Here is a 13,576-nt window from a genome sequence, read left to right on the forward strand (position 1 = left end):
CATTTCATACTATAGTTAAGACGTAAAACTTGTTTGTTTTGTTTAGAGCAAAGACGGCGTTACAATTTCAAGAACTGGCTACCTCCACCATACTTTGCTATTTATACGATCTTATCTTCGTGCTTCAGATGCATGGATTCTACTCGGCTCCTTGTTTTTTCTTGCATTTGCATTTAGTGATAGTTATATATGTCACTTTAAAGGTGGACGTTATATTTTTTATAAAGTTCATTTACCATAATCTGTGCAACCTGCATGTAGGTCTTCGTAATGTTAATATCTTGTTTACTATTTTTTTCCATTCATTCTTAAAAGCTCGCAGGTCGTATGTCCACTCTTTCATTACTTTCTGGTTTTGAATCTTGTTTATAAACATGAAAATGATGCTATGTTTAACGTTGGAACCTCGGAAACATTGTTATTTGTATAAACCTCGATAAGTTTGGAAAGTGTGTTTTGAAATAATCATCTCCAGGCACTTTTACTGGTTTGTACAATGTAATAAAATGATTTTTAAAGGATGGGAATTTTTGATACACAAAACTAGAGAAACGCATCACAGCAAAACTTAACATACGGACTACCATTATTATAATCTCTTGGATATAATGCAAAGTGTATTTAAACATTTTAAAGAAGTAATCCTGATTTCCCTTCAGTATCATATAACAAGATTAAATAGATAGTATGCCTGAACAGCACAATGAATTATTGTGGACTGAGGCAAATATAAATATCAAGGATGTAACTGGAAATGAGTAATTCGTATCCACATTCTCCACTTTTTGTAAAACTACAGTAATTTCTATAGCATTTTATAAGAATTCTCGAAGGAGTTTGAAAAGGAGTGAGCTGCAATATTTATGTCCCAGGCAAATGCAATTTTAAATGAACTGAACACTCTAATTACATGGACTGGATGTTATAATAATAACTAGAATTGCATTTTGTAATCTTGGACAGTTCAAGACTGGTGAGGTATCTGAAGTAAAAAGACTCTCTTTCCAAGCAAATGTAACAGAACATGCACTTAATAGATCACACCCACTAGCTAAGGTACAAAAAGGCATTTAGTATTTAGGCCTCGATGACTATTTTGTGAATATTTTTCATTATTAATAAATTAATGTGTGAGCTGAATGTCAGCTTCCATGTGCTGCAAAGTAATTTTGTTCTTATCTTTGAAAAAAACACACTCAAATTATACCATATCTAAAAAGAATTTTTCTTCTATGAAACTTAAGAAAATAGCTACCTGAAGATATTTCCTTTCCAAAGTGCCCTTTTCTTTATTTTCATGTACGTAAAATTTTTATGCTTTACCAAACAACTACTTATTGACTAAAACAAATCGTAATAGGATCAAGCAGGATAGCCAAAATGCTGTAAATTTGCTTGTATAATTTGCTTATAAAATTGAGCTTTGATCATAGTTATATTAACAATACTACGGGCAGCTGAATTTGAGACCATAAATCATGGAATCGTTTAGATGAGCAACTAAGTATGACTCTGAGGACTTGGGTGACATAATGATTCGTGAACAACATCATTATTTTGGTCGTCCACCTTAACTATGGGCCAGTTATTTAAATAGCAGCTTCATTAGCAATAGGTTGACATATAATGCAATTAATCTTTGTCTGCACGAGGTTTGTCGGCCTGAGGACGTATAGAGGTAAATGGCAGGTAGAATTCAGTAACATGCACATGAATGAAAACATCATAAAGTTAAATTTTACTTAAAGATTAGTCATAGTATACAACCTTTTAATAAAGTAAAATATTTCATTTCACATTCAACCAACAATAAATTAATGAGCAGGAAACTTTGTTCAAATAATAACAGTTTTAGAAAAAGTTTATGTATCACTAACATTGCAAATGCTGCCGTATGCATATTGAAAACAAATAGTCAATTGGTATGTATAATTTAATCCCAGCTGCAAAAGAAAATTTAATATATTTTGTTTAAACATTCATACGAAACAGGGACATTATGTCTGGATCTTTCAAATTTCAATAAGAGCTGTAATTTATAAATTTCCGATGTTTGCAGTATGATATCGCTAGTAGAGCGTATACAGCAAAGCAAATCTTGTCTGGTTATTTTCTCCCAATCACATTGTTGATACAACAGACACTGAAATATTTTCGCTTAAAATTTCTAGTTGAAATTCGAAAGTTTCCCATTGCTTTCCAATAACACCAATCTTTTCACATTCTTCTATCAAATAGTGAACAGAAGTAGCAATAGATTTGGGTTGTGATTTTATAATCCCGTGAAGTCGATAAATATCGAAGATTCGAAGTTTATAGCTGATCACTTGTATTGCGCAATCAAAATGCATCCACCGTGGCTCACCGTGGCTCACGTGACTACAGCTCGCTCTGTGATTGGTTTGCAGCCCTGCACCGTGGCTGAAGATTACTATATTTAGCCACAATTGCGCCATTTTTTACACGCTGACCGTGGCAAATTGAAGCTGTGATCGCAGCTTCGAAGTTACGAACCTTTTCCGAGCAAACTTGGTAAAATTTGGCATGCTTTCGGCAGTTTAACATCTCAGCGTTTATTTAGATAATTTTGCAAAAAGGCAATACATTTATTTTGAAGTTTTTGTGCTTTTTTCAAAAACCATATTAAAAAGACAGTAAATTATGAAAATATAAATCTAATTATTTTATTAAAAACACATTGTTTTTTTTTGTCAATTTTGGTGTATTTCAAGTAATTACAGCAAAATTGTTAATCTTATTCATAAAATGTAACCTCAAAAGTTTGAAAATTCTAACCGTGGCTCAAGCCACTTTCGTCACGGTCTGGATCTGCGCAAAGGAAACTGCTGTTTTCTTTGTCATGCACACCCTTATTTATTGACATAGAAATAGAGGGTGTCAAAAAAGCGGAACCTGTACAAGTAATTATGCATTAAAATGAAATCTACTTGAAATAATTCAGTCTGCAATCGCTATTTGTTCAGCCTGGTTAATTCAATTGCTCCCTTATTTGTCCATGTTCTTGTTAAAGATTATACTGCATCACTATACGAAAAATAGAACTCTAGTTCGTATTCACATATATAGTTCAGTCTATTTAGTCACGTGATATTTTTGTATATATAAACTATTGACATTCCTCTGAGTCGTTAGTTACGATTATAGTTTTGTATTGAATCTACTTATTTAATTAGCTCACTACATCAAATAAATGTTTGCTCAAACCGAACAACTTTGCTAAAGATTAACAGGTTATTGGCCCAGAGAGCGCCTGTTCGGTTTGAGGACTTGTTGAGTGTAATTTATAGATAAATTAGCCGTATTTTTGACAAGTTTTGACAATGGCGTCAGGTAGTGACGAACACGCAATGTTGTATCGAATCGAGAGAACTTTCATCTTTGGAAATTTAAGTTGCAAATGATCCTAGAAGATAAAAATCTTTGGGATATTGTTAATGGCGTCGAGGTTGAGCCTTCTGTTGAAGATTCTACTGAAACTCAACGCAAACAATTTCAAAGACGAGAAAGAAAAGCTCTCGCTACAATCTGTTTATCATTAAAGGACGAACAATTGTCAATAGTTCGATCGGCTAAAACAGCGAAGGAAGCATGGTCAAAATTGGAAGACCACTATGAAGTAAAGTCTTTGGCGAACAAACTGTTTCTTCGAAAGAAATATTTCTCGGCAACTATGGGGATTGATGAATCTATGACTGAGCATCTTAATAAAATGAAAGCTTTGTCAAGTCAGCTTGAAGCGTTGGGTCCATCTATAACAGAGGATGATCAGGTTGCAACGCTCTTATGTAGCCTCCCGTAATCCTACAGTAACTTGATTACAGCTTTAGAGTCTCGTGCTGATGATTTAACATTGGAATTTGTAGTAGCAAGGTTGTTGCATGAAGACTACAAACGTAAAGAAAATTTATCAAGTGCAGATGCTGGAGAAGATGCTTTATTGTCAAAAAATGAGAGAAACAATTAAATAAAAATAAAATACAAGAAAAAAGGAAAATGTTACAATTGTGGAATCCCTGGACATTGGGCAAGAAATTGCAATAAACCCAAGAAAAATAAGTCAAGAGACCCCAAAGAAAGAAAAGAAGATACATCATTTAATGCATCTGTTGAACATGCATTATTTTGGTCATCGGAATCTAAAAATCATAAAGACTTTGAATGGTATATAGACTCAGGAGCATCCCAACACATGTCATATGAAAAGAAAATGATGGTTGGCTATGTTCATTTTGCAAGCCCACAAAAGGTACGTCTGGGAGATAATCGTGTTGTCCAAGCATTTGGAAAAGGAAATATTTGGCTTAACATCAAAGCTGGTAAGAAATATAAACCTGTAAGATTGGTGGATGTTTTGCATGTTCCAGACCTTGCGAAAAATCTATTTTCAGTAAGTGCCACGAATAAGCGACGATATTCAATTCATCTTCAAGAAAGTGGATGTGTTATCTTTGACGCATCAGGAACTGTCATGGGATCTGGTAAGCTACGAAATAGCTTATACATACTTGATGCAAGTTTAAAGAATGATAAATTCCATGATGTCAATATGGTTAAAAAAGATCATCAAGAGGATTTATGGCATCAGAGGTATGGTCATTTGAGTATAAAGAATTTGCAATTATTGAGAGATCACAAATTGGTTAATGGGTTGGATTTTGAGTCTACAAAAGAACCTAAGTTCTGTGAAGGTTGTGCAAAGGGCAAACAGAATCGAATTTCATTTCCCAAAGGACAAGAAACTCAAGCAAAGGAAATTCTTGAAATCATTCACAGTGACGTTTGTGGACCTATGCAAGAAAACAGTTATGGTGGTAGTCGTTACTATGTTACCTTTATTGACGATAAGTCCAGATTCACAGCTGTTTACTTTATAAAAAGAAAAAATGAGTTATTAGGTAAGTTTAAGGAATATGAAGCTATGGTTACAAATTTCACAGAGAAGAAGATCAAAATCCTTAGATCAGATGATGGCGGTGAATATAGATCCAAAGAGTTCATGAACTATCTTAAAGAAAAGGGAATTCAACATCAATTAAGTGTAAATAGAACACCACAACAGAATGGTGTATCCGAGAGAATGAACCGAACTATACAAGAAGCGGCTAGGTCCATGATGTGTCATGCAAATCTTGAGAAAAGGTTTTGGGCTGAAGCTGTATGCACAGCAGTCGTTATTAGAAATCGAAGTCCTACAGCAGCTGTTAATGGAATGACACCTTATGAAAGCTTCTATGGAAAGAAACCAGATGTATCGCATTTTAAGGTATTTGGATGTACTGCCTATATGCATGTATCAAAGGAAAATAGAAAGAAATGGGATTCGAAAACAAAAAGATGTATATTTGTTGGTTACAGTCTTTCAAGTAAAGGATATAGACTTTTTGACCTTGAGACTCAAAAGGTTTATATATCCAGAGATGTCTTGTTTAATGAAGATGAATTTATCAAACAAACAAAGAAAGAAATAGTTGATCTCAATGAAATGAATTCAAGATTTATTAAAGAAGAATTTACGATTACTAATCTTTCTTTACCTTCACCGAATCATAAAGACGATACCACAATAGATCCTAATCAAGACATGAATCAGTCAAACATTTTGCAAGAAACAGAAATCGAAGAACAACCACGATGCTCATTTCGTCAACGAAAACCTCCAGAAAGATATGGGACAGTGATTACTGGAAATTGGTGGGAGAGTAACACAGCATTCATAAATGAAGAGCTAAGTTTAACAGAACCCACAACCGCAGATGAAGCTCTAACTGGTCGTGATAAGAAGCATTGAAAATATGCCATGGATGATGAATACGCAGCTCATATCAAGAACGAAACATGGACATTAGTTGATCTTCCCGAAAAACGAAAAACTATCAATTTTCGTTGGGTATTTAAAGTAAAATACAACGTGGATGGATCTGTAGAGAGACATAAAGTTCGTCTGGTTGCAAAAGGTTTTTCTCAGGAATCAGGTTTGGATTACGACGAAACTTTTTCGCCTGTTGCAAAGTATAAATCAATTCGTTCTTTGTTGGCAATTGCGAACCAGCTTAATTTTGGGATACATCAAATGGATGTTTCTACAGCCTTTTTGAACGGTGAATTGGAAGAAGAAATTTACATGTCCCAGCCTGAAGGATACATAAAAAAGGGAGAAGAAAAACTCGTCTGTAAACTGAACAAGAGCATTTATGGATTAAAACAGTCATCACGATGTTGGTACATCACCATCGACCAATTTTTGAAAGGTTCAGAATATCTACAATCAAAATCAGACCCTTGCCTGTATATAAAGCGAGAGGGAGATGATATTATGGTTATTGCCTTATACGTTGACGACATAATTCTAGCCAGTAATAATTTCAAAATATTGCAAAGAGAAAAGGAAGCATTAAGAAAACGTTTTGAAATGAAGGACCTTGGAGAAATAATTTGTTGTCTTGGAATTCAAGTTGAACGAGACAGAGAAAGAAATAGAATGAAATTACATCAATCGAAATATCTTACTAATTTATTGGCAAAGTTCGGTATGGATCAGTGTAAACCGGTTGCAACACCTGTTAATTAAGGAGCAAAGTTGCTACCCAATTAAGAAGAGCCAGTTGAAACTACTAAGTATCAAGCGTTGATTGGAGGATTGACATATGCAGTTACTGGAACAAGACCTGACCTTGCACAAGCACTGGGAATGGTAAATCAATTTTGTTCGAAACCCAGAAAAGAACACTGGATAGCTGCAAAACGTATATTGCGATACGTCAAAGGAACAATTCATTACGGAATTGTATATGATGGAAAGAAAGAAGTTGATATCGACTTAAAAGGTTATGTTGATGCAGATTGGGGAAGTAATCCAAATGGAAGGAAATCACAATCAGGATATCAGTTTACTTTATGCGGAGGAGTAATCAGTTGGGCTAGTAAAAAGCAAAGTGTCGTAGCACTTTCATCAACGGAGGCAGAATATGTTGCTGCATCTTTGGCTTCTCAAGAAGCAATGTGGCTACGTGCACTGCTTTCAGACTTAAGTTTTGTTCAAAGAAAACCCACTCCGATTAAAGAAGATAATCAAGGAGCTATAGCATTATCCAAAAATCCAAAGTATCATCCTCGAACCAAGCATATCGATATCAAATGTCATTATATCCGTGATAGAGTATCTAATAAAGAAATACGTCTTGACTATTGTCCTACAGATGAAATGCTAGCAGATTTGCTGACCAAACCATTAGGGAAGACGAAATTTCAAAGTATGAGAGAACTCATGAAAGTTAGAAGAACTCTTTAAATGTTTAATTGATTAGTTACAGTTCATATTTTTCGAGAGGGAGTGTTAAAGATTATACTGCATCACTATACGAAAAATAGAACTCTAGTTCGTATTCACATATATAGTTCAGTCTATTTAGTCACGTGATATTTTTGTATATATAAACTATTGACATTCCTCTGAGTCGTTAGTTACGATTATAGTTTTGTATTGAATCTACTTATTTAATTAGCTCACTACATGAAATAAATGTTTGCTCAAACCGAACATCTTTGCTAAAGATTAACAGTTCTTTGCGACTTCTGGAAAGTATCATTACGTTTTTGTGGCTGTTTCGGTTGAGCAAGGTTAACCGGGATTCAGTGAGTCGTTAAATAATTTTGATGCATTGAAAGGGGCAAAAATTTCAAGCTTATAAGAATTGCAACTTTTTTTAATGGCCACAAGTTATTCTTGTTGACAGTTTAAAAATCAGGCCAAACTGGTTGTTTCAATTTTTAATGTTTTGCACACGTCTTAAATCAGAATGTTAGTAAAAGCTTATTAAGCTGACTAAAGCTATCAGGTTAATAAACTTTTACTCCGAACAGTTAACCCTTTAATGCAAATGAAAATATCGTGATGAGCGAATCCGGTATAGTGTAAACGCAGCCTAATACCCTGTCCACACTAATACGTTTTCCTTCGAAAACGCATACTTTTTGATGCGTTTTTGCCTTTCGTCCACACTGAAACGCTCCAAAACGGATACACTGCCAAATGAAAAGTCATCGATTCGAAAACGCTCTCCAAGGTGGAGTAATTTGAAATCGCATGCGTTTTGTTTTAATGTGGACGGTCAAAAACGGCGCTTTTAAGAACAATGACGTCCTCAAAATGGCGGAAAATGTCACTTGATGTCACAACAACCGTGGGTGTTTTATGTATAAGCATGCGCAGTTTAATATATCACACATTCATCGTTTTCAAGTGTTTTAGTATGGACAGCCGAAAACACCACGAAAACGCTGGTGCGGATGCAATGAAAACTATGCGGTTTTACTTCGATGAAAACGGGGCGTTTTGAAAACGCATTAGTGTGGACAGGGTCTAAGAGGCTGTTTACATGATCCCGGGATTCAGTGATGCGTGGATGATTTCGAGGCCTTGAAAGTGTGCAAAAATTCAAGCTTAAAAATTACAACTGTTTTTTAAGCGACGCATATCATTCCTCTTGTATTTTTTAAATTTAGACAAAATTGGCTGTTTAAATTTTTTATGTGTTAGGTAATTATTAAATCAGAATATTGCGATGTTATTCAAGACGATTTATTTGATGATAAGTATATAATCGTGTCCAGAGATTTGCCTGGCAGAAAGCGAATTTTCAATATCAACATAATAACCCAACATAAGACTTTTAAAAAAGCCATCGCAATAATAAAATAAAGAAAGATTTGTTAATAACGTTTCGTCTTTAACTTAAGACATCTTCAGTTTATTTGATATAAATTATGCACATGAGGTTTTAAATACAAGCATATATAACAGGGTGTTAAATTACATGTGAGGGGAGTAGGGAGTTTAGATGACGGAATTAAGTGAGAATGGCGGTATATTAAAGAAGGTGAAGGGGGTTGAGTTGCCTTTGGTGTTAAGAGAGGGTTTAAGTTTGGATATTAAAAGGCTTTGATGAATCATAAGGTCGTAATTGTCGGAGAAGGAAGAGAGAATTGAGAAGTCATTAAAATTGGCAAAGTGAGATGTATTTCTTACATGGGAAAGAACTGCAGATGGTGGGGAACATAAGGAAGGTTTCCATGTTAAGGGAGAGATTCCCAAGTGTTCCGATTTTCTGGTGTGTAAATGACACGTGGTTTGACCTACATACGATGCAGAGCAGCATCGACACTTAAATGAGTATAAAACACCAGATCTCAGGAGCTTGGGAACCCTATCTTTAAAAGGAAAGAAAGAGGAGAGACTCCTTGAAGAACGAAAAGCAAAACAAAACTTGGCATGAGGAAAGGCACCCTTGCAGAGTCGAGTGATTTGAGTGCGAATCTGAAGACTGTGTAGGCCAGTGAAAGGGAGACAGAAGTAGATGATTTTCTTAGGAGCAGTGAATAGGATCTTTAGGTTCAAATTGTGTTGAGAAAGCGGTGAAGATGATTGTCAAATATATATGAGTTGAAGTTGTTGAATGTGACAATTTTCTGTAGTTCGGTATGAAAGTGTTCATAGCTGGAACAGAGGTTGAAAATTCAAGTAAAAGAACAGATTAAGGAGCGTTTGTATTGAATGGAAATGAAACTATGGTGGTGAAGAGAGAGAAAAGTGAAAATGGGTTTGATACACGGAGGTGGAAAGCTTGCCGTTTGAGTGAGTTATTTTTACGTCAAAAAGAAGGTGGTGTTCTCTTTTTTTCCAGTTCACATGTAAAGGAGATGTTAGGATGTTGGTGGTTGAGATAGGTAAGGAAAAGAGGTATGTGATCCAATGATCGGAAGGGTAGAATGCAATCATCAACGTAACATTGATAAAGAAGGGGTTTGAAAGTGGAGGGATGGTTGTGAAGCCATGAATTCTCGTTTAAGGACATAAATATGCTAGCAAATAGAGGGCCTTGGGGGCTGCCCATAGTCACACCATCAATCTGTTGATAAACTTGACCATTAAAGATGAAATCACAGTTTTTGATGGCGATGGAGAGAAGTTGAGTGAATTGTGAACGGTCAAGGCCTTGAAAGGTCGTGTTATTGGAAAAGAGGTGATTAGTTATTATAGCGATTGTTTCATCAACTGGGATGTTGGTAAACAATGATTTAACATCAAAGCTCGCCATCACAACGTTATTGGCGTTAATATGACTGTGTAAAAGATCTTGGACAAAAGAGAAAGAGTCCTTGATACCATGGGAGCTGGCGGAGATTGGTGTAAGGAAAGGAATAAAGAATTAGGCTAGCTTGTTGGAGTAGTAGTCAATACAAGATAAGATTGGTCTTAGAGGGATTGAGGATTTATGAATTTTAGGGAGTCCATATAGTATGCCGAAACGTGTACCAGTGGGATAAAGTTCGTTGTATGTTTTTTCATTAATGCATTTTTCTGTCTTTAGTTTTCTCAGGAACGCCTTTACTTGACTCTTGCGTTTCAGTGTAATTTTGATGGCATCATCATGTAGAAGTTCGAATTTCGATGTGTCCGCTAGAATTTCCATCATCTTTTTGGGGTAGTCGTGTTTATTCAGAAAAACAACTCTGTTGCCTTTATCCGGTTACAGAATGACGATGTTGTTGTCATTTCTCAAGTCATTTAAAGCGTTTAGTTCATTATCCATGTATGAGGCATTTGGTCGGCTGTAACTGCGAAAACCCAAGTAAGATATGTCCTTTAGTTTAGCTTTAATTGAGTCAGTGAAAAAGCCAGAGGGTGTGTAACGGGTTCTTTTTGAAGGCGATTGTAAAACTTCTCAAATGGTGTGAGGAAAGTGCACGAGTTCAGTTCGGCAGATAGAACAGCAAAGTTGAGGCCCTTCGAAAGGATTACTTTTTCCTTTTGGGTGATGAAACAATTTGAGAAATTGAAAACCACGTCGTCAGGGTTGATTGAGTTTGTGTTAATCTGTCCAGTGCTAAGGCGAAATATCTTGCAGTCTTGTGCGCGTTGTTGACGGCTTAATTTTTTTGAGTTCTCACGATCTGAAACATGTTTTACGTGAATGAAGTCAAGGTTTGAAACCAAAGATGCCAGTCTGGAATGTGCGGTCGTAGCTTGTGATGATAGTACTCGTATCCTAGCTTTGTGTTTATTTCTTCTCACCTTTCCTCATAGCAACGTTTGCGTTGTTTTTCGTTCTTCCAGGAGTCTCTCCTCTTCCTTTCCTTTTAAAGATAGGGTTCCCAATCTCCTGAGATCTGGTGTTGTATACTCATTTAAGTGTCGTCAAACCACGTGTCATTTACACACCAGAAAATCGGAACACTTGGGAATCTCTCCCTTAACATGGAAACCTTCCTTATGTCCACCACCATCTGCAGTTCTTTCCCATATGAGAAATGCATCTTACTCTGCCGATTTTAATGATTTCTCAATTCTCTCTTCCTCCTCCGACAATTATGACCTTATGATTCATGAAAGCCTTTTTATATCCAAACTTAAACCCTCTCTTAACACCAAAGGCAACTCAATCCCCCTTCACCTTCTTTAAAATAGCGCCATTTTCACTTAATCTGTCATCTAAATTTCCTACGCCCCTCACATGTAATTTAACACCCTGTAATATATGTTTGTATTTAAATCCTCATGTTTATAATTTATCTCAAATAAACTGAAGATGTTATAGGTTAAAGACGAAACGTTTTTAATAAATATTTCTTTATTTTATTATTTTGATGGCTTTTTTAAAAGTCTTATGTTGGGCTATTATGTTCATATTGAAAAGCATATAATCGCTTCTATTTGCCATAATTGATTGAAGCTTTGCTGAACTCCGGCTATCCGGGCACATGTGACCAGCCCTTTAACTTCTCTTGCTTTAAATCATTCCTGCAGAAGTCCTTTGAAATCCAAGAGTCGCAGAAGTATCAAGTTCGTTATGAGCTTTTGCGCCTTTTGCATTTCATTTTGGGTTTATACATGCAGAATTAGTTGAAGCAAAAACGAGTTAAAGAACTTAAAAGTACTATCTTGCACTGAATTTCATCTTAAATGTATTATGCAAAATCTTCATAGAATCAAAGCGACATTAGATAGGTTATAGCAGCTTCAAAACGTAGTAATTTTTCCATAAGATGAACAAACTCCATAAAATAGACAAACTAACTTGTAAATAAATTAACTAGGCGGAACAAATGGTTATTGCACATTAAATTATGCTATGCAGATTTTATTTTCATCCATGCACATTATTTACGTGAATTTCATGTTTTGGGATACATACTTAAAGATATATATGCGGTATTTTTGGATAAAAAAGCTTTATGTTACCCATGAGAAATATTTTTCAGAGAATTGCTCTCCCATTGTTGTTATTCATCCCATCAGGTGTTTCTATTAAAACATTTGTTAATATTTTCTGTCGTGGTTTGTGTAAATTTCTGTATTAGTTGAATCATAAATGTGGTTTTTCTCTCTACACTGACACCAAAGTAAACTTCAAATGTACCAAACACATTTGTACATATTTACTAAAAAAACTGTCAAAGTTTTTCATGGACAAGAGTGCAGTTTAATGAAGTGTTTTAGCTATGTGAGAATCTGTAACTTTCCTTTAATAATGAATGGCCTATTTTAATGTTTGTGAAAACTATGGAATAAAGAATTTTATGAACGTCTAGATTTGGGTGTAGTTTGGACAAATGTCAGTTTTTGTAAACTTAGCCTATTTTGTACTCAAATTAAATCTTCGTATTATCGCTCCTTTGGGTCATAGCAAACTGATTGTCAATGTTTATATACTCGACATAACAGATTTACAGATAAACATTGGAGTATTCGTGCAATTTCCTTTTTCTTTTATGTTAGTTCCATACTTCTGTATACGTCATACTACTTTCCACTTCATTTTATTTAGAAACAAATCTCGTGTACATGTCAAATTGAATTTTGAAAGGACATACCTCACTACTTTGAATGTGAAAGGTTTTGGAAAGCTGATGTCCAGTAGAATATTGCATTAAAATTATGATGCACACATGGACAACACGCGCAACAGTAATGTGAAAGAATGTAAGCGCAAGAAATAAAGCTTTGTGCAATTTTTATGCCATGTATTTGATGTTCTTGGATTTTCTTTGCATGTTTGATAGCGTTTTTTAAGTTTATTATTCCACCCTTTAAAGACTGGTCTTTTATTTGCAATCTTATACAATTACAATAGCAAACACATGCCATTAATTGTTAGCAGCAGCAGTACAAGTCAATGTAACGTAGCACTATTCTCCACAATCTCCCCCCAACAAAGAGTTCGACATATTAAACTTATCTAATACAAATTTTATTACTCATATTTCAGGCTACTATTTCACTTAGTTAGATGCAAAATATGCGTTAATTTTGCAGTTTTTTTGCTTTTGCTCTTTGTTTAAACAAGTTGCCAATAACGTGTTAAATTATTGTGAAACAAAATAACAACTTACGTACAAGCTAACAACAATATTACAAAAAACAAGTTCACAATGTCACTTGATCTGACATGTGTCATACCTACTTCATTATGCATGCAATGCTATGTTGTTTATGTTTTCGCGTGATGTTCATGTCTTAACACTCCCTTTCGAAAAATATAAACTAATCTATATTTCT

The 13,576-nt window shown here is 35.0% G+C and overlaps 1 protein-coding gene across 1 annotated transcript in view; it reads left to right on the plus strand.

The window, feature by feature from the left end:
* Window positions 1-1,167, plus strand: part of LOC124457109 (lipase maturation factor 2-like) — a 28,584-nt gene extending 27,417 nt beyond the window's left edge. Inside the window, exon 18 of the mRNA XM_047007398.1 lies at window positions 47-1,167. Within this exon, the coding sequence (XP_046863354.1) occupies window positions 47-241 (195 nt within the window). The 3' untranslated portion in view covers window positions 242-1,167. The remainder of the gene's footprint in view (window positions 1-46) is intronic.
* The last annotated feature ends 12,409 nt before the right edge of the window (window positions 1,168-13,576 follow it).

This window comes from Xenia sp. Carnegie-2017, unplaced genomic scaffold, assembly GCF_021976095.1.
Source record: "Xenia sp. Carnegie-2017 unplaced genomic scaffold, XeniaSp_v1 HiC_scaffold_6, whole genome shotgun sequence".
NCBI lineage: Eukaryota > Metazoa > Cnidaria > Anthozoa > Malacalcyonacea > Xeniidae > Xenia > Xenia sp. Carnegie-2017.